The sequence below is a fragment of the Melospiza melodia genome, chromosome 26 (genome assembly GCF_035770615.1).
Source record: "Melospiza melodia melodia isolate bMelMel2 chromosome 26, bMelMel2.pri, whole genome shotgun sequence".
Taxonomy (NCBI): domain Eukaryota; kingdom Metazoa; phylum Chordata; class Aves; order Passeriformes; family Passerellidae; genus Melospiza; species Melospiza melodia.
The window spans coordinates 6,863,825-6,885,161 of NC_086219.1; the positions used below are offsets into that span (position 1 = coordinate 6,863,825).

The 21,337-nt window shown below is 52.0% G+C and overlaps 2 protein-coding genes across 2 annotated transcripts in view; both read right to left on the minus strand.

The window, feature by feature from the left end:
* The window catches only part of UBR4 (ubiquitin protein ligase E3 component n-recognin 4), a 99,310-nt gene extending 93,211 nt beyond the window's left edge, over window positions 1-6,099 (minus strand). The window contains exons 1-4 of the mRNA XM_063176898.1: window positions 5,984-6,099; window positions 1,771-1,868; window positions 808-911; window positions 36-165 (exon numbers count right to left, since the gene is read on the minus strand). Coding sequence (XP_063032968.1) covers window positions 36-165; window positions 808-911; window positions 1,771-1,868; window positions 5,984-6,024 — 373 coding nt within the window. The 5' untranslated portion in view covers window positions 6,025-6,099. The remainder of the gene's footprint in view (window positions 1-35; window positions 166-807; window positions 912-1,770; window positions 1,869-5,983) is intronic.
* A 699-nt stretch (window positions 6,100-6,798) lies between these two features.
* On the minus strand, window positions 6,799-21,248 carry EMC1 (ER membrane protein complex subunit 1). Its single transcript, XM_063177011.1, has 23 exons — window positions 21,122-21,248; window positions 20,908-21,032; window positions 19,822-19,887; window positions 19,153-19,246; window positions 18,418-18,546; window positions 18,172-18,298; window positions 17,390-17,539; window positions 16,551-16,718; window positions 16,173-16,244; window positions 15,702-15,761; window positions 15,370-15,492; window positions 15,051-15,147; window positions 14,256-14,372; window positions 13,244-13,443; window positions 12,878-13,027; window positions 12,380-12,541; window positions 12,023-12,142; window positions 11,674-11,811; window positions 11,188-11,361; window positions 9,605-9,815; window positions 9,093-9,177; window positions 7,925-8,054; window positions 6,799-7,746 (listed from the first exon to the last, which is right to left on the minus strand). Exons 1-23 carry the CDS (start codon window positions 21,220-21,222, stop codon window positions 7,567-7,569), a joined length of 2,979 nt encoding a protein of 992 aa, XP_063033081.1. The 5' UTR covers window positions 21,223-21,248; the 3' UTR covers window positions 6,799-7,566.
* Window positions 21,249-21,337: the final 89 nt, after the last annotated feature.

The following is a 21,337-nucleotide window of genomic DNA, read 5'->3' on the forward strand; positions in this document are numbered from 1 at the left end:
GCAGTGAAACACACACAGCTGAAGCCCCTCCCTACCATCAGAGAGGGTTTTGACAGTCTGAGGCAGCTTGGCTGATTTCATCATCGCTGTGAAGGTGATGATTTCTGTGCGGTCCAGGCGGCTGCAGCCCGTGCACAGCCCCTTGATCAGCAGAATGAGGTGTTTCTGCAGAAAAGAGACATCAAGGACCATTTAAACTCTCTCAATTCCAATCCCTCCTCCATATCATTTACTCTAAGCAGATGGATTAAGAGTAAAGCAACTTCAGCTGCTGAGGCCACTGCAACAGCCCTGAGCCACTCAGATCTCCCCCAAGGATGGAGACAGATCCCTGAGTGCAGGTAATCCAGGTCACTGACACTGCTGTGCTTCCCATGGAAAACACCTGGAAAAGCTCTCTCTGCTGTGACACACAACATTACAGGAACTCCTCACTGGCCTTCCCTCTTTCAAATATATTTAAGCTTTCCCACAAGACAGAAATACAAGCAGGTAAAAAACATCTTTACAAACTCTACAGATAGCTGTGACCCAGGCTGTTGCACAAAACCAAACCAGAGTGCAGGAAACAAACTGAAGTAGCCAAGGCTTCAGGTCACCTTTATTTCGAGTTGTGAGCGAGCTTTGATTCTGACTATAGAATGCAAAGGGGCAGGAATCAGAGTCTACCAAAGTGTACACCTTAAATATTTGAAGAGTTTCATTAATTTTGCTTTATGCATTCACCACCAGAGCAGGTATCTCAGAATTGGAGCCCAAAGTCCATCTGCCACTGAGGCTGGCCCAGGAGGCCCAGCCCTGTCTCACCTGTGAAACAGCACATGCTTCGTCTGGGTTCTCAAGCCGCAGCAGGGAGAATTCAATGAGGACTTTACAGGCAGCTGCCACTGACTGCAGCTGGTTCCTGGGTACTGAAAAAAGCACATCCTTGTAGTCAGAGTAAGTTGTAAAACAGCCCAGTGCAATAAGCTCCCAAAGCTGTCAATAAAGCAGGATGCTCTGCAGTGTGGGTACACACACACTCAATCTCTCCTGCCTAACACAGATGCAATACAAACTGAGCCTCATTACAATGTAACCCAAGAAATGTCAGCAAAGTGAGGATAATTCCTTCTCCCAGACAGGGGAATGCAGACAGATAAAGCAGTTTCCCCAGCAACATTATTTAATGCTGACAGAAGCTCTGAAGAACATGAAACAAGTTCACAAAGCCCATTTTTTTGTTGAAATTGCTAAATTGTCAGCCAAAATAACAGAAAATATTTTGAGTCACAATGTTTTGATCATTAACTCCAACACAGTAACGTAACTACAGAATGGTTTGGGTTGGAAGGGACCTTAAATCCCATCCTGTCCCACCCCTTGCCATGGCCAGGGCCACCTTCCACTTGATCAGGTTGCCCCAAGCCCCATCAAAGCTGGCCTTGGACATTTCCAGGGACTGCAAATAACCATGGCAGTGTTCTAACTGCTGAAGGATAATCTAAAATGCCTGAACACTGATTTAAACACTTGGCCAAAAATTCAGTCAGGTCAATGAATAAGCAGCCAAAAAGGCAAAGTTGTCCAGGAGTTGGTGGCCAAACACTCCCATCAACAAGCTTCCCTCTCCATCAGAGCTGACATTTCATGGTACAAAAGGCAGCAATGTTGGCTCTAAAGTCTGATTCAGCAAGAGGGTAAAAAACAAATACAAAAATCAACAGATCTGATTTACTTTTACTGCATCCAGTCATTCCACAGCAGCAAGAAAAGCAGAGGAACACTTACTGAGGCCACACACAGTAGTGATGTAGTGTGTGGAAAGTGCAACGAAGGAGGAGTAGAAAGGCTCATACTGCTTGTCATGGTGCAGGATCTCAGATTCACTGCAAGGGAGAAGGGGACAGAGGTCAGCCAGACCCAGCAGAGCAGCAGCACCACCCAGCATCCCAATGTGCCCCATAACAGGGGCAAGGCGAGGTGACAGCTCTGGGAACACAAGCCTCGTGTCCCCAGGGCTGAGAGCTCCAGCAGCAGCCACACCATGGCATCAGCACCCCTGCCCACACAGGAACTGGAAGGAAATATTGTGCTGCCAGTGTTTCTCCTCCACAGCACCAACAGGTCAGGCTCCACCAGCCACACTCCCTGCCAGAGGCTCATTAACCTTTAAGTTGTTCTAAACTCAGCTGCCCAGAGAGCCTGGACTGTGTGTTCTGCTCAGGCTGGCAGGATTTGCCAGGCCTGGAGCACAGGCATGCCCTCCCCAGCATGGCACCAACTGCAGCTTGTGCAGGGCTGCAGATCAGAGGGGTCAGAGCAGAACCACAGCACAAACAGGCACAGCACAGACAGCACACAGGGCACACACACAGGCATACACAGCACACACACACACACACACACAGCACGCACAGGCACACGCAGCACGCACACAGCACACACACAGAGCACGCACACAGCACACACACAGCACACAGAGCACGCACACAGCACGCACAGACACAGCACACACACACACACAGTGCACACAGGCACACACACAGCACACACACAGCATGCACAGAGCACAGACACAGCACGCACACAGCACGCACAGACACAGCACACACAGACACACACACACACATAGTTCACACAGCACACACAGGCACACACACAGTACACACACAGGCACAGCACACACACACACACAGCACGCACACAGCACACACACACAGCACACAGACGGCACACACAGGCACACACACATAGTACACACAGCACACAGGCACACGCACACACAGACACAGCACACACACACACACAGTACACACAGCACACACACACACATAGCACACAGAGCACACACAGGCACACACACAGCACACACACACATACACACAGCACGCACACAGTATGCACACAGCGCACACACACACAGCACACAGTACACACAGCACATACAGGCACACACAGCACCTGGCACCACCTGGGGAACGTGGGCAGGTAAGGCAGAGTCCCTGAGGCCTCTCAGCTACACCCACTGCCCTCAGAGATCAGCCCTCTACGGCAGAGGTGACACCTTAAGGTGTCCCAGCACATCCCAGCTGCACAGACACAGAACACAAACTCCTCTGCCCCCTCACCTACTGTTTGCTCTTGTTTCTCCTGTGACAAGTCAAAGGGATGTGCATATCTGCCTCCTAATCAATCAATCCAATTTACTTTCTTTCACATTTTCATGCAGAGAAACAAGCAGGCTGGAAGAACAGACTATCAGAGTCACTTTGCCTCTCCAAACCCAGCCAGGCTTGTCTCCCTCCAGGCCAAAGGTGATTGCTGGAGGGCAGCAGCCCCTGGCACAGGCTGTACCCAGCTCCAGCCGCGATTTCACCATTCCCTGCTGACCTGAACAAAGCCCAGTTTATGCCCAGTCACCTTCCCTTCATGCACCCTAAGCCGTGGTTCCCAGCTGGAACAGAAGGTGCAGCTACAACAGAAACAACTCTGGAACAGAACCACTGCTCCACAAAAACGAGCAGAAATAAATACTTGTCAGCTTTAGCTTGATTTCCTACGTCTAGAATTTTTATTTAGTCTGCCTAAAAAGCTGAAATACAAACAGAAAAATAAAAAAATGAAGAGAGGCTTTACTGGAGTATATTCAGCAGAGTCACACACGAGTTCCAACACCTCAGGCCTGAGCTCACCCTCCCTGCCAGCAGTGCCCTGGTGAGGAAGGAGCCCAGGCTCTGATCATGCAAAGCAGCCCCTGCTCTCTCTGCTCACACACTCGTTCTGCTCACCCTCCTCTCAGCCCAGCTCCAAGGCAGCAGCAGATGTATGTAAGCATTGTCAGGAGAACAAATGAGAACAATTTGGGAATAACAGAGTACAGGAGAGACTGACAGCTCCTAAATTACTGCACAGGTCAAGCTGTGCACCACACAGTGCCCAGAGGGTGTAAAGAACACAGAGGTGCAGAATCCAGCACCAGATAGGGATTGGGCAATGGGAGGCTGGAGTTAAACACACTGTGGATGTTATGATAATGCAAAGTGGAAGGCAGCAGTCAAGTCACCATCAATCCTTGCAAATAACCATGGACAGAAGATAACAGCTCAATCTGGGATGTGCTGGAGCACACAGTGAGCTTTAATGATGAATTTTCAGCCTCTGGACTGTAGTTTATTGCTTGGAGGGGTTCTGCTTCCCAGGGAAGCTCAGTGGGAAGAAGTGAGAGAAGTCTGAGTGTCACTGTGTAAGTCAATCAGCACCAAACCCCAGCTCCTGCCTCAGCTCTGCTCCCCAGCCCTGGCAGCCCCACACAGAGCCTGTCCCCAGCCCCACACACAGCCTGGCCTCGGGGCAGGGGACACAAAGCAGCCTCCTCCTCCTCCTGGGGAATGCACTGCTCCACATGAGTTCCTCCTGTGGAAACCCCTTCCCCAAAAACCAGCCTGGAGAGATTTCACAGACCTGGAGTTCCCCTCTACTGCACTTTTCCAAGCCAGAATTTCCATCATTTATGTCAAATAAAGGCCCAATTTCTGTCAGGTAGTAACAGCTTCTAACTGGTAACTCCTCCTTCTTGATAACACCTGCTAACTGGTAACTCCATGGTGCTTAAACTTATACATGAAATACCAGAGTAGTTAAAAATGAGTTTATTGTTTTATTTTGAAAAGAGTAATACTGGTGATTTCCCTGTCATTGCACCAAGTTTATTTAAGGGGAAATCCAGCCACTTTGGGCTTGGCTGACACCATCAAGAGCTGAACAACTGCCTCCTAAAAATAACTTGAGCACATAAAAGATTTTCTGTGAGAAATCTAAAGATAGATTCTTGTTCAGCACAGAAAGGCAGAGCTCCAGACAAGTTGTATTTATTCCTTTGTCATTTAGCACACCCCACCAAGGCATGAAACAGAAAATACCATCCAAATCCTGCCAGACCACCACACACACAACCCCAGCCCCAGGCAGAGCTGCCTGGAGGAACAAACTGCTGCCCCAAGTGGAAATCAGAGCCAAGGTTGCCTCTGAAGGAGGAGACAGCCCTCTCCCAGAACTCAAGTGGATCCACTCCAGTGTCCCTGGGATACTCGGATGAACACTCCACTGATGAGCTTCAGGCACAGGGACAGCAGAGCTGCTGGGCAAAAGTGACACTGGAATGGTTCCTAAAACAAAGAATGGCCAAAGAACTGCCCAAACCCATGGACACCGAGGGTGCAGCTCCGGGGGGAACAACTGCTCTGTGAGCAGGCACAGAACTCCTGCAATTCGCTCTGAACCTGAAGCATCACCCACTGCACACTCATTGTGCATTAAATAAAACACCTCGAGGCATTATTTTACCACCTTCCTCAGTGCGCTGGTTATTTTATGTTTTCTAACAACTTCTTGTGGCCGGGGTTATATCTCTGTAACTGAGCATGGTGCTGTGGCACTCACATCTCGTGTTTTAGCTCATAAAACAAGCTGTAAGTTGAATTAAGGAGCTGCAGTGGGTACTCGTATGAACTGACTCCAACCTGTGCGGTTAAGACAAGGCAGACTTGATTCAGTTCTGCTTTATTTCGACTTAAAACAGGAGAAGCACTGCAGTGGAAAAGACTCAGAGGGAAGTCTGGTCAGCCCCGAGCCCGGTGAGCCAACACTTCCCACGGCCCAAGCGGGCACACCGTGACACGCCTGGACAAAAGCAAAACCACAAGAACAGTCCCGAAGCCTCTCGGCGGGCGCCGGTCCGAGGTGCTGCGGCCGGGCGAGCACCCTGAGCCCGTTATGGGGCCCGAGGGCACCTCCGGGAACACCAGCAGGAGCCGGGAACCGAGCTCGGGGCTCTGCCCGGGCAGCCGCAGCCCCGCCGGGCACCGAGCACAGAGCACCGAGCCCCTCACACCGGCCGGGCCCCGCCTCAGCCGCCCCTCAGCCGCTCCCACAGCGGCACCCCCGGCGCTGCCCCCGAGCGGGCGACCCCGAGGGGCGGCAGCCCCCGCCCGCGCTCGCTCACCTCTCGATGACCGAGGCGAGCAGCTGCGGCAGCTCCTTCATGTCGAAGGCCGAGTAGGACGCGGAGAGCAGCGGCCGCACGGCCACGTCCCAGCCGGGCCCGGCCGCGGCCCCCGCGCCGCCCGCCGCCATCTTGGGCTGCGCTGGGCCGGGGGCCGCGGCGCGCACAGCGCCCCCTGCCGGCGGGGCGGCGACCGCGCAACGTCGCGCCGCCCCATTGGCCCGCGGCGGGGGCGCGTGCGCACTGCGTGAGTCAGCAACTTTTGGCGCGCGGCGCGTGCGCGGCGCGGGGAAGGCGGGGCGGTGCTCCGCGCATGCGCCGTGCGAGCGCCCCGCCCCCGCGGCTGCCCCGGGGCAGGGAGGGCTCGGAGCGGCCCGAGGGATCGTCCAAAAACCCCAAAAACAGCGAATAGCGGAAAAAAACCGCTTCAGGAGTACCCCAAAACACTTAAATAAGGAAACAACGCCATCCCCACGTAAATACCTATAAAACCTCACTTAAACAGCCAAAAATCTCCACTTAAGTAGCTCGAAACCCACTGAAATAGTCCCATAAAACCACTTAAACAGCCCCAAAACCCACCTCAGTGCTCCCCAAAAAACATCTCAACAGGCCCCCAAGACCCACCTGAATATCCCCAAAATCCACCTAAGTAACCCCCAACCCCCACCTAAACAGCCCCAAAAAACCTCACCTAAGTAACTGCTAGAAAACACCTAAATATCCCCCAAACCCACTCAAAAAGCCACAAATGCCCACTTAAATACCCCCCGAGCCCCTCAAATAGCCCAAGAAACACTTCAGCAGCCCAAACCTGCTCCCTGCTCCTCAGCTTTATTTTGGGATCTGGACCCTGGGGGTGTGGGGGACACAGCCACTCCCGGGGACAAACTCGATGTTAAAATTTACAGTGCTCAGAGCTGTGAGCCCGCTGGAAACGCTGAGAGGCTCCTCCCCCTGAACCACCCCACCTCAACATCATTTCTGGACACAAAAAAAAATGCAGGAAAACTTAGAAACAAATGGCAAGGAGCTGATGTTGTCATAATAAATAAAGAACATGGAGAGGCTTTAGGTTCAAATTCTTCCCTCACTCTGCAGGTTTGTCAGTGGCTCCATGAGACCCTTTCCTACTGCCAGACACCCAAATCCCAACATTTTCCTACAGAAATCACCCAAGGTCTGTTCCTCACAGCAGGAGAAACTCTCCTGTCTCTGCCAGATGTGGGGCACACCTGGCACAAACAACTCTCCTCTCTCTGCCAGATGTGAGGCACAGCTGACAGCAAGGCTGAGCTGAGAATGAGCAGGACACACATCCTCAGGGTTCTCTTCACCAACACCAGGGAGACACTGATTTTGGGGCTTTCAGGGAGGTTTGGGAGCTCCTTTTTCAGTCAGACCAGATTAACAAGTCTCTATTTTTCATCTCTTCCATTTCTCCTCGCAGGACACACGTGGGCAGGGCAGGTTTCATTCCTCCAGCAGCTTTTCCTCACAAATCTCTTTTCCTCACAAATCTCTTCCAGCCCAGTGGAACAGAGGCCTGTGGGTCCATCCCTGGGGGGGCTGGCATCCCTCCCTCAGCGCCAGGCCCTGTTGAGCAGCTTCACCTGGGCCAGTCTCTTGGTGATCATGGTGGCAAAGACCAGCCCAAAGAGGACACTGCTGATGAGCACGTAGTCATAGTCATCCTTGAGCACATCAAACTGCTTGGAGGGGTACACCCGGGTCTGGAAGATGTCCAGCCCATAGGCCACAACCTGCAGGGGGCAGAGCAGGAGCTGGGGGGTGCAGCTTGGAGCATAAAACCCCAAATGATCCCCTCAGGGTGACAGTTAGAACAGAAAGGAGGGATGGTTATACTGTGAGCAGCTGTTATGGGAGTTACAGGATTCAGATCCACCCCCAAATTGCACCTTCCCTCCCCCCTGCACTCACCAAGCAGGTGGACTCGAGGCCAGAGGGGGCTGTGTAAATGCCCCTCATCCTGGAGATGGTCTGGTTGTAGTTGATGAACCTCTCAGCGTGGATCTGCACGTCTGGTGAGTAGGGGATCAGGTTCTCCTCCCTGCAAGGCACCATGAGACACCAAACCCCAGCCAGGCAGCACACAGCAGGTGCCACCAGTGTCTCCTGATTACCAAAAGTTACCCTAAACCAGCAAATCTGGGAGCTTTTCCCAGTGCAGGTTCATTACTGCTGCATGATGAAAATCAGATGTATCAGGTAAAGTTTTACAAGTAAGTGTAACTCAAAAATCCATTTCCTCTGAGTGCTCCTCCCTGAGAATACAGACACCAGGCTGGTTTAACCACTGACCTGCTGTAACACAGACAAATGCATCCCATCACCACAGACTGGGAACAGAAACACAGAATCCTCCAGCTTGGGAAAGACCTCCAAGATCATCAAATCCAACCTCTGAGCTGAAGGAGCTTCCCCTTCATTCTGTGCCAAGACTCCTCTGAGTCCAGGCAGGACAGGTTGCTCCTCTTCATACAAATCCAGCCCTCCCCAGAGCCCAGAAGAGAGAGAGAGGTTCTCATCCCTCCCCAGAGTCCAGAAGGTTCTCAATCCTCCCCAGAGCCCAGAAGGTTCTCAATCCTCCCCAGAGCCCAGAAGGTTCTCAATCCTCCCCAGAGCCCAGAAGGTTCTCAATCCTCCCCAGAGCCCAGAAGGTTCTCAATCCTCCCCAGAGCCCAGAAGGTTTTCATCCCTCCCCAGAGCCAGAGGTTCTCAATCCTCCCCAGAGCCCAGAAGGTTTTCATCCCTCCCCAGAGCCAGAGGTTCTCAATCCTCCCCAGAGCCCAGAAGGTTTTCATCCCTCCCCAGAGCCAGAGGTTCTCATCCCCCTCCCCAGAGCCAGAGGTTCTCATCCCTCCCCAGAGCCCAGAAGGTTCTCAATCCTCCCCAGAGCCCAGAAGGTTCTCATCCCTCCCCAGAGCCCAGAAGGTTCTCAATCCTCCCCAGAGCCCAGAAGGTTCTCATCCCTCCCCAGAGCCCAGAAGGTTCTCAATCCTCCCCAGAGCCAGAGGTTCTCATCCCTCCCCAGAGCCCAGAAGGTTCTCATCCCTCCCCAGAGCCAGAGGTTCTCATCCCTCCCCACCTGCTCTGCTCCGTGGGGATCTCCGGGCGCCGAGGGTCCAGCAGGGCCTTGGGAAGGGACAGGATGGCCCCAGAGGGAAGCCCAACTGTGCATTAAAGGAAAAGCATCACAAAAATCACAGAATGCCAGAAAAGCCAGGGTTGGAAGGCTCTTCTAGGGATCACCCAGGCAGGGTGGACCAGGAGCAGGTGACTCAGGAATGCACCCAGGTGGGTTTGGAATGGCTCCAGACCCTGCCTGGGCACCTGTGCCACTGCTCTGCCACCCTCAAGGAAAAGCTCTTCCTCATGTTGGGGTGAAGCTCACTGGGTTTTAGTTTATGGCCATTGCTGCTCTGGAAGGAGCACCTCATGGCCATTCCTGCCAGCATTTTCTGACAGCCAACACAGACACACTCCTGATGCTTATCCCTGCACTTCCATGAGTCCAGCACAACCCCAGGCAGGGCTTTTTGGCAGCAAAGTGCATTTTGCTGGATTTCAGAGCTCCCCTTTCCCCGAGCAGGCACTCACCGAGCAGGTGGCGGCTGGTGATGCCCCTCTCAGTGATGGTGGCCTCCATGGCACTGATGGCAGAGGGGAAAATGTAGGATTGCTGCAGCACCTGGGGCAGGATGGGGCGGTCCAGGGAGCTGAAGGCTGTGGCATTGTACTGCTCTGTGCCCTCGTAGAGCTCCAGCACCGTGAACTCATTGCGCCGGGCCTTGGTGTTCCAGTACTGGTACTGCAAGCAGGAGTTCCAGGGGGATCAGGGAATATCCAATAATCCCACTAAAAACTGCCTCCATGCCACAAAGATTTTGGCTTTTTATCCGTTTTCCATATATATGTAGCTCTGTAGATTACTATTAAATAGTTACATAGCTCCTTAAGCAACTGTAGCACCTTCCTACTCCTCCCTTAGGTTTTAGAACAATAAGCAAATCTTGCTGGAATCTTATTTAGTCTTTGCTACATAGTGACCCAAGGACATCTCATTCTCTATCACAGCCATAGTAAATGAGGAGGTAGAAGCTAGGGGGGGCTTCAGTGAGGCCAGAATTGAAAGGGAGGGATTACTTCATTCACTGACCCTCTAACTGGATGGTTTTTAAGTATGTGTCCTGATTTGAGAGGAAGTGAGTTTTTTGGGATGCTGTAGTCAAACCAGTAGGTGTTCAGATTTGAATATTCTGTGTGATTCTTTTTACATATAGTTGTAGGTTAAAAAAGTTTTTTCTTTATCCCTAAGCTGGAGCCTGCTTTGCTCTATTCCTGGTCACATCTCACAGCAGACACCAGGGAGAATGTATTTCCATGGGGGCACTGGCATTGTGCCAGTGTCAAACTGTGACAGTATGCTAATTTGTTAAACTTACAAAACTGTCAGATCTGCCATTACACGTGTATTTTGTCATATTTGCACCACGAAGGACCTTCATTACTGTTGTGGTGTGCTGTAATGTCCCATTTTGGCCTTCCAGGTCATTTCCCCAGGTGTGCCTATACCTCTCTCCCTTCCCCCATGCTGAGTGAGTCCTGCCAATCAGGCTGAACATTCCAGCAAGGCGTCGTGTGCTTGGTCAAGTTCAAAGGATGCCCCTGTGCCCAGAGGTCATTGGCCTGTCTGGGTGTCATCTTCCCCTGAGACCCTGCCCCTCTCACCTGGTTGGTGGCTCACCTGTCCCTCCCCTCCCCCTGTCCCTGAGCTTAAAAGGTGATCAGACCATGCGGCCAAGGTTCTGTTGGAGCAGTTGCTCACGTTCAGACCTCTGTAACCATGGAATAAACCTCTGGACATCAAACCCTCCAGCAGAATCCTCTCCTTTTTCTCTTCACCATCGCCTGAAGCCATTCCTCCTGAGGTAAACGGGGTTCCTAACAAGCCTGGACTTGTTCAGTGCCCAGCTGCAACCACCAGCAAGCCAAGGTATCTCTGGGGTGATACACCACAGTTGCTGCCTTTGGCCCAGCAGCGAGGGTCAGACTGGCCCAGGCACAATCTAACTGGTAATATTGGGAGCCTTTTTCCAATACATTACAGGTCACTGCTTTTTACCACCTTACCATTCTCCAGCAGGTGATTTTAGGGGTACCCCAAAGAAGCAGCAGCTTACCACCACCCAGTTCTCAGAGTGCACCATGTGCACGGGCCCCTTGGCCTTTTTCTGCACGGAGGAGTGGATGATCCTGCCCGTGACCCCGTCCATGAGGTAGATCCCGATGAAGGTGCGCTCGTGGTGCGTGTCCGTGCTCTCGGTCACCACGGCCAGCAGGTTGGGGTTCAGGGACTAGGGATGGAGGAGAAACAGCTGAGACCCCCTGTCAGTGCCACAGACACCTCCTTCCTTCTCTTCATCTGGCATTGGGCATGTTGTGAACCAATTAGCATAAATCACCTTAAGAAATCAAGCTGCTATTTCCACAATTTCAGACTTTGACTGACTTAACTGCTGCATTAAAATATCAAAGTGAGCGTTCTTCCACAGAGACACTGCTGCCCAGAAAGAAAACTGGCACCACCAGGCAGCTCATCCCAATGTAGGGAATGGTATACTGGGATCCTCCCATGGGATAAACCCTCAACAAAAAGCCAGCAGCACCTTGTAGAGGACGCTGCGGTCGCCCATCACGCGGCCCTGGGAGTGCACGTGCTCGTTGGACCTCTTCCCCTTGACAGCCACAATCCTCTGCACCTCCGTGGGGATGGCCACCTCCCAGCTCTCCTCTGTGCTCAGGTCCTGCAGGGAAAAAGCATGTGGGAGCTTGGATCTCACCTTCCAAGGGCACCATCTCCACCAGCACGATGCAGATTTCCCCTTGCTTTGGGATTTCCCAATTCCTTCAGTGCGTTTTGAGGCTGAAGGTTCAGCAGAGCAAAGCTCCACGAAGGAAACTGAGATCTGCCATTATCCACAGGGCATTCAGGGAAGTGCAATGGGCCTTCCATACCTTTTTCAGCCTGAATCCAGAGAGTTTTCCTTGCTCAGCATCAACTAGGTAAAAATAGATGGAATGGGCTATTTCTTCTAACTGGCGAAGGACATTTTTAGTGGCTGGGAAAGGTGTAACCTGGAAAAGAAAAATTAGCTTAAAAACAACTGATACAGACAAAACCTCCACCCCAGAATGAACCAGAAAGATAACTTCTAACGTGTTTATCAAGATAAGGTCAGTCTTACCAGAATAACCTCATAGTTTTGTGTGAAATGTGGCTCAATGGCATTTTTTTCCATATCTTGTTCCAAAAGGGAGGGGAATAATTAACCTGAATGTAAAAGAAAATTGCCTCCAGGCAAAGCAATTTACCTTGTACTCATCATCAATCAGCAGCAGCACTTTGGCATAGTCTTGATCCATAATGGGCAGAAGCAAAGTCTGGAGGATGGGACGTTTCAGAACAGGAGGAGCTACCTGGCTTCTCTTCCCAAAGATGGGGTTAAAGACGTACAGAAAACTCATCTTGGTTTCCTGAAAAAAAGAGGCAAAACTTGCCCTGTTTAAGTCCAAAAAAAAGAGTAGTTTTTTAACTCTTACTTGCTAGTGTTGTTGACAATTCATACTCTGTGTTCAGCTACTCCATGCTGAAAATAATCTGTTTGGAAACACACATTTGTCCAAACATTTATCCTGTATTTGTCCACAACAGCCACGATCATCCCAAGGCTTCTGTGTCTGCTTCCCTCCAGATCTTTCTCCCCTGCCATGCCCACATCAGTGACAAGCAGATGATGCCCAAGAAGATGGTTTTACTGCCCTGTCCAAGGGCAATTTCCATGCCCATGGAGGGGCAGGAAAGGGCCTCACCTTGTCCTTGACAAGCAGAGTGCACTGTGGAGGGTGGGGGAAATGAGCTGTTGTTCTCTGCACCATCAGCTTGAAGGAGGAGCCTGGTCTCACATTCCTGAGGTATTGCTTCCACAGGATGGTGCCAGAACTGCTCTCAATGCCAAAAAGCTGAGGAAAAACACATGGGAAACATAGGAAAGCCAAAGTTTAGGAAACACCTCTCCCATTCAAGCATGACATCCTTCTCTGTCACATCCCTAAGAAAGCTGAGTCTTAGTCTCCCTTTAAAGCCACCACAAACATCCTGTGCATCTTCCCATCATTTCTGCCCAATTCAGAGCTTTGCTCCAGCCTGGAAACAGATTCCTGCCCTGGCCTCCTCACCTTGCCTGAGGCAGTGACCATCACCATCATTTTCTGGAGGTTGAACTCGTCTCTGGCCAAATTGTCAATATTAATCTCATTTTTAATCTGGCTCCGGGGCTTCCTGGCATCGTAGAACATCTTCCAGAGATGGGCAGTCCAGGCTTGCAGCAGGATGAGCTGGGATGAGAGTCTTTTCAGGAACATTCCCAGCAAACCATCTGCAAGGGGCACCACAGTGAGAGCAGGAGGGAAATCACACCCACCCCACCCCAGAGCTGAAACTGTGCTGTCAAACGCTGCCATGCACAAACCTGGGCTGGCTCCTTGCCTCCCCCTCTGCAGTGAGTTACAGTTGCCATTTCTGTCACAGATTCTGGCATTTCCCAACCTTTCCCACTCCACACTCATTGCAAAATATGCCCTGATAGACTGAGAGCAAACCTTCATGCAGAGGATTTTGTGTTCCTTCTCACTGTGCCCACCTACATCTCCCCCACCTCTACAGAAATCCCTCAGAGCAATTAAAAATCCTTCATTCTGCCCAATCAGGCTTTGTATTCAAATCCTTAAAGTAACCAAAACAGATTTCAACTCTATTTCACCCCTGAGGAGAGCAAGCAGAGGGGAGCAGTGGCACCAGAAGCTTTGGACAGGAGCAGAGCACACTCCATGCAGGGTGGGGTTACCTTGGATGGCTGCATCCAGGACAGCAAGGAAAGACAAAACAAAGCAAAAAAAAAAACCTATTGGAAACGAGTCTTCCAGAAAGAGCCATAAAAAACAGTCAGGAAACATGACCAAAAATCCCTCCTACTGCTGCTGATTTTTTTTTTAATGTAACAATGTAATATATTCATGTTATCTGGGTTGGATTTCCAAAGTTTAGACAGAAAAGGGTTTATTTCTGCTCATTTTAATTGGCATCAGTAGAGATTTAAATTAATCTCTCATCTCAGAGTAAAAAGAAAACAATAAACACATTTATTTAGGAAGGAAAACCAACTCACAGAGGTAACTCTGTGAAACTTACCTGCTTTTTTTCCAAATTCTCCCTCCAGCTCAGCCTGTGCTCCTGTCAGAGGCAGATCCACCATCTCCAAGCTCACCACCTCTGCCAGTGACTCCTCTCTACTCCACACAACTTTTCCTGCAAAGAAATAAGAGCAGAATATTGGAAAAATCAACTCAATATTTGGGAATTGACTCACTCAGTATTAGAGTATCTTTCAGTGCAACCCTGAAATGCAATCACCTCTAAATAAAATGCAAAAAGTGTATTAATATCTACTATAATTAACTTAATTATTTCATAAAAGATAAATACTTCATGCAACAGGAGCCACTTCTAGGAAGAAAACCTCAGGATCAGTAAAAGCAATCTGGTGCTTTAAAAGGGTTCAGTCATTGAGTCTATTTAAAACAAGAGATTCACAGTGTGAACCCCTGGATTCCTTTAGAGCCCCACAAAATTCCTGTTGCTGAGATGGGACTTTCAACACTTTCTGCAAATTAACATTTTTGCCATGAGATTTCTGAAAATCTCTGAGGAAGATCCACAACAGAACTTACACTCTCATCCTACAAAAAGAGTTTTGAAATTTGCAGACAGCCTCTGAAATCCAAAGGCTCTGCCCACACAAAGCAGGGCAGAATTGTTTGTCCAGGTGAGGGTGAAAGAGTCTCCTGTGTCTTTTGTGAGACTCTGGAGAGTTAAATTAATTTTTTCAGCTTCCAAGGGAAAGTAATGATGAAATTCAACCCTTGAGAACACAGAATTTTCTCCTGGTGACTGTTACAAAGGGAGGAAGCTGTTTTTGGGAGTCACCTGGCTGCTGCAGGAACATGAGCATGTGGTCCTCTGTCTGCACCAGGGCTCGATAGCCCACGGAGTCATCCTTCTTCAGGAAAACCTGGATGTACAGCTGGGAAAGAAACAAAACAAAACAAAGGCAAGGAAACAGCAAAATTAATGATCACATCATCTCCTTGAAGACAGAAGAAATCAGGTGAAACCAGAGCAAAGTGATGCTGTAATCCCTGGAATGCTTTTTCCCTTGGAAAAATTCCAAGATCCCTGGAATGCTTTTCCCCTTGGCTGCCAAACCAGGGAAGGAGGAGCACTGAAATAACCCCTCCCTGCTCACCTGCTGTGGCTTGGCCCCTCCTTGCTCCAGGGTGAAGGTGATTGTGGTGTCCAACAATCTTTGCCCAGTCTCAACCAGGTAGAGGTTTATGTTGTAGGTTTGATTGGAGCAGGTTAAGGAATCCTGTAGCAGTGGGCAGAAAAGAGGGGTTACACCCACACCACACCAAATCCTGCAGCAGGATTCCATCCCCACCAAAAACTGGGGCTTCAGGATATTTTTAGGCTGTGCTTTTAGGTTGTAGAGCTGGTGTAAGAGCTCTGTCATTCTGCTCCTGCAGGTGAAGGAATAAAATGGACTGACAAGAGCTTGGGAACAAGAGCACCCCATACCTGCCTGCGGGCATCCTCCAGAGTGCTGCCAGCTTGGAGCCCATCAGAGATTCCAGGTTTCTGAAGTGAGGATGAGAGGAGATGTAACATGGCTTCAGACACCAGTAAAGTAAAAAAAAATTAGGTTTTCAATTGCCTGACAAATCTCAGCTTGCCTGTGATATCAGGCAGGAAACAGCTCTGCCCTGTTCTGATAAAAATAAAGTATGTTTGATACCCCCAAGAACTGAAATCCTCTGTGGATCAGGAAAGCCAATTCCTTGGCACATGCCCACCTTCCACAGGGCTGAAACAGGATATTCACTGAGCTGGACATAATCAAGCCCTGCTTGTGTTATCACTGAAACTTATCAAATCCTCCTCTTCCTCAAGGGGCTCCCCATCCCTGGGCCTGTGAAACCCCAGTGGAGCCCAGCCCCAGAGCACATCCCCAGAGCTGGGCTGCTCCCAGAGGACAGGAACTGTGCTCACCAGTTCATTCCTGCATGTCAGCACAGCAGCCACTGTCTTCTCCCCAGTCGTTGCAAAACTCACTAGAGCTGCCTGGAAAGGGAAAAAAAGTAGCAAGAAATCATTAAAGAAAACTCTCAAGAAACCCCTAAACCTCACGAAAAAGTACTTGTGAAGTAAATAAAACCACAGTGAAATTAAAAGCAGGTGAAGTGTCACAGCCAAATTTAAAATTGTATATACAGGAAAAATTCTACTTCTCCTAAAGATGGGAGCAGTTGAGCTGCTAAAAGTTTTTGAGCCATGGTGCCCAGAGTTCCTGAGACTTGCAGACCTGCTGGCCCAGCAGGGTGAAGGATGCTCAGCTGCCCCTGGCCCTGTCCCTGGTCCATCTCTCACCTGCTGGAAGTCCCGGAGGTGGCTGAGCAGCCCCTGCTTGTACTGCAGCAGGGAGAAGTGGCTTGGGGACAGCTGCAGGAAGAACTGAGTCCGTGAGGCGCCGGTGACACTGGGCTGAGTGGCCAAGATCCTGGCCTGGAAGTCATCTGCAAACTCCAGCTCCAGGGACTGCAGGGGAGACAAGCACATGTGCTGGGGAGCCATCCTGCAGTGGGACCAACAGCTCCCTCCCCTCAGCAGCAGCCAGAGATCCCCTGAGTCAGGGGGCAGAGCAGGAGCAGGGAAGGCTGAGGCTCCACTGGAGCAAAGCTCAGAAGACATTGATCCAGAAGGAAGAACAGACAAAAAGATTTACCACCCTCCCCTCAATTTACAGAGCATGACCCATCATCTCCAATCACCCCCCAGTTCACCAACAGACTGGGGAGATGTCACCATAACGGGTCAGGACCAGGTAATGAGTGACAGAGACTCTCAAGACATTCACAAAAGGCTAATTCACTTTATTAAGAAACCTAGAAGGCTAATTCACTTTATTAAGAAACCCAGTGCTTTTTATACCCTAATTCACTACAGGTGGACCTGACTGGGCCTTTAATTAAAACATCATCCCATTGGCTAATTAAGAAGCCACCCTTTGGTAAAGAAACTTATAAGCAATACAGCTTATTACAAACACCAGGTGCAGATTGTTTAGAATTCTCTCTCTCCAGCTCCCTCACATTTCCCAGGCTGATTCCAGGAAAACTTATTTATTTATCTAGCTTTGTCTCTCTGTGACCAGGCTGTCACCACAGGGAACCAGCTGCAGCTGGGTGAGGAATGGCAGCAGTGCTCACCTGCAGAGGGATGCTCCTCATGTCCTGCTCCGTGTCCAGGGCACAGACGTGCAGGGAACGTGTGGCTGTGTCCACACACACCAGCACAGCCTCCCCCACCACGGCACAGGGGCCCTGCAGAGCCCCCAGCCACGGGGCTGCCACCCTCACCTGCAGAGAGACACAGCCAGCTCAGAGCACACAGCCTGCACAGCACACAGCCTGCACAGCACGGCAAGTCAGTTCTTTTTAGTCCCAGTTGAGAAAAACTACCTGTCAGCCTGAGGGTTGTGGATAATCTTGGCTAACAGCTGCCAGCCTGCCTCAGTTTGGCTTCCAGGGCATTCAGCCATGGAATCCCTGGCGTGGAGGCAATGCCTCAGGGAAAGGGAGGGGTCTCTGTGGCACAACAATTGATTTCTCTGCCCACCACACCACAGGGTTGGAAGTGCATTTGTTCACATCAAATCCAGCTGTTGTCACTATAGTGCAAGAGCTCTGTTGTGATTACATTGCAAGGGTTCCATATTGCTAGAGTTTTGATGTTTCTTGTAGGCAGCTCCTCTAGGCACTGACTCTTCCTTGTCCCTGCAGTAAACTGACTCCAGTTCCCCTCAACCAACCAATCCACTCTTTCACAACACTCTTCTTATTGCCTACAGCTGTGGCCTGTTACCATCAGGCCTGCTCCTAATCCTCAATAATTAACCCAGCTGCAACTCTTTAGGGGGTAAGATTACTTTCTATGCTACCTTTATTTACTATATTCTATCCCCCTACATTGAGCACTCTGGCTGCCCTACCTGTCTGGTGATTTCCCCATCCTCCACGCTGAAGGTCAGCACGCTCAGGTGGCTCTGGGGGACGATGCCAACCACGTGGATCACCCCGGTGCCACGGGAGTACAGCAGCTCGTACTGAGTGCTCTCACTGCAACACAGGAGCAGCCATGAAGCACCACCCTCCCACTCACACTGCAGTCTGCAGCAGCACAAGGCAGGGGCAGCCCCGTGCCAGGGGCTCACAGCTCTCCTTGGAGGGGTTCTCACCTTTCAGGCAGGTGTTCCACCCACTTCTGGTGCCCGTTGGACAGGTAGTGCAGGGACAGGGCTGCCTTCTTCAGCACTGCCACGTACTTCACTGCCTCAGGGAGCCCCACCAGGGCAGCCCCCTGGAAACTGAGCACAGGCACCAGCAGTTAGGGAATTATTTTCCTTTTTTACCCTTGAGAAGGGGCTGGAGCACCAGGAGAGGCTGAGGGAGCTGGGAAGGGGCTCAGCCTGGAGCAAAGGAGGCTCAGGGGGCCCTTGTGGCTCTGCACAGCTCCTGACAGGAGGGGACAGCCAGGGGGGTTGGGCTGTGCTCCAGGGAACAGGGACAGGAGCAGAGGGAACAGTCTCAGGCTGGGCCAGGGCAGCTCAGGGTGGGCACCAGGAGGAATTTTTGCATGGAAAGGGCTGTCAAGCATTAGAAGGGGCTGCCTGGGGAGGTCTGGAGTCCCCATCCCTGGAGGTGTCCTAGACGTGGCACTCAGTGCTCTGGGCTGGGGACAAGGTGGAGATTGTCACAGCTTGGACTTGATGGTCTGGGAGGGCTTTTCCCACCTCAGTGATTCTCTGCAAGGTTCAGCCATTCACAAAGAATTCGCCCAAAATTTGCTCTGGAACCTTTACATCTGACTAATCTTTCTCTACAATACAAGCCCAGATTGAGTCCATGACCCGTTTTTTCCTTCCCAGAGCAGCCCTCCAAGGAGAGCAAACCCTGCAGGCAGGAGCTCCCACCTGCCAGTGTCCAGGGAGGTTTCCCAGTTCAAGCCCCCAACGTTGGTCTCCCAGGAGCGCAGAATCCGCCCAGCGTTGGACACGGTGATGGCATCTGGGGAGGAGGGGAGGGGACAAACACGGGGCTGGCACCCAGCAGGGACCAGCAAAGGGACGCCCAGCCTGTGCTCCAAGGCTGGCTCCACACCCCAGGAGTCCCCCCAGCCCTGGCACTGTGAGAAATAGACACTCACTTTGCAGAAACTGAGAAAGGTTCATTAAACCTTATCAAAAATACAACGGAAGGCTGAATAGAGAAAAGGCTACAGTGCCAGGAGCAGAGGATTTTCCCTGGGAGCAAAGGATTTTCCCCACCGTGTGCTCACCCACACAATGAGGGTTTGGCCTTTTAACCCTTTAACCCCTCCCTCCCAAAGTTCTGTCCATCCACCCCTTCCTCGCTGTCCAGTGGTGGAGATCTCTTCCTCAAATCCCGACTGGAGCTCAGGTGCTCCATAGTGACAACCCCCCAAATGTCCCAGCCCCAGCTGTTCCTTGATAACCACACTAGGGGGTAAAAATATAAATCTATAAAATCTATAAAACTTTATAAATCTATAAAACTTCTCTTAGCATGTATACATTACATTTGTCTGTTAATTGTGCATTACTCATCTATCACAGCCTTACCCTGCCCGTGGATCAGCATGGCATCGATGACTCCTTCCGCGGTGCCCTTGTCCACATGGCGCCACACTGCGAGAAACAGAGCAGGGGGAGGGTGTTTGTGCCGGCAGAGGCGCTCCTGCCTCACCGACAGGGGTTAAACCCGGGCTGCCCACGGAGCCAGCCCTCAGACAGGGGTTAAACCCCGCTGCTCACACAGCCGGCCCTCAGACAAGGGTTAAACCCCGCTGCTCACAGAGCCAGCCCTCAGACAGGGGTTAAACCCTGCTGCTAACAGAGCCAGCCCTCAGAGAGGGGTTAAACTTGGCTGCCCACAGAGCCGGCCCTCAGACAGGGGTTAAACCCTGCTGCTCACGGAGCCGGCCCTCAGACAGGGGTTAAACCCGGGCTGCTCACGGAGCCAGCCCTCAGACAGGGGTTAAACCCCGCTGCTCACGGAGCCGGCCCTCAGACAGGGGTTAAACCCCGCTGCTCACACAGCCGGCCCTCAGACAGGGGTTAAACCCCGCTGCTCACAGGGCCAGCCCTCAGACAGGGGTTAAACCCCGCTGCTCACGGAGCCGGCCCTCAGACAGGGGTTAAACCCCGCTGCTCACAGGGCCAGCCCTCAGACAGGGGTTAAACCCCGCTGCTCACGGAGCCGGCCCTCAGACACGGCTGTGAGCCACCGGGCGAGCCCTCCCGCCCGCCGGGGCCGCACGGCAGCGTTAAACCAAAGGCACCCGCAGGGACCCTCAGAGTTAAACCCCGGCACCGCAGGGACCCCGAGTTAAACACCGGCACCCCTCAGTGACCCTGAGTTAAACACCGGCACCGGCAGTGACCTTCGGAGTTAAACCCCGGCACCCCACAGTGACCCTGAGTTAAACACCGGCACCCCACAGTGACCCTGAGTTAAACACCGGCACCCCTCAAGGACCCGGAGTTAAACACTGGCACCGCAGGGACCCTCAGAGTTAAACCCAGCACTCCACAGGGACCGTCAAACACCGGCACCCCTCAGGGACGCTGAGTTAAACCCAGCACCCCACAGGGACCGTCAGAGTTAAACCCCGGCACCCCGCAAGGACCCTCAAAGCGGCCACTCACGGATTTCGCCGCTCCGCGAGTTCAGGGCGGCCACCACGTTCTCCTCCGTAGCCACAACGAGCTTCTTCGAGCCCTGCGAGGCCTCCAAGGAGGCGAACTTGAGCTTCCCCACGTACTGCTGCCTCCTGCGAGAGGGAACGGCAGCAACGCTGAAATGGGACCGGGGCCTGTCCGCGGGAGCGGGGAGCGAACCCGGCGGGAGCCCGGCACTCACCAGTCGAACTTGCCCACTTGGTCCTCGTAGACGGCGGCGGCCAAGGGCAGCAGGAGCAGGAAAGGTAACAGGAGCAGGACGGGCTGCAGCGCCGCCGCCATGACAGCGGCCCCGGCGCCCGGGGGCCTTCTGCGCCAACGGGCCGCCCGCGCCGCCGCCTGAGCGGGGAAAGGGCGTCCAGCGCCGCAGGAAGCGCGCAGGCAGCGCGCGGGGCAG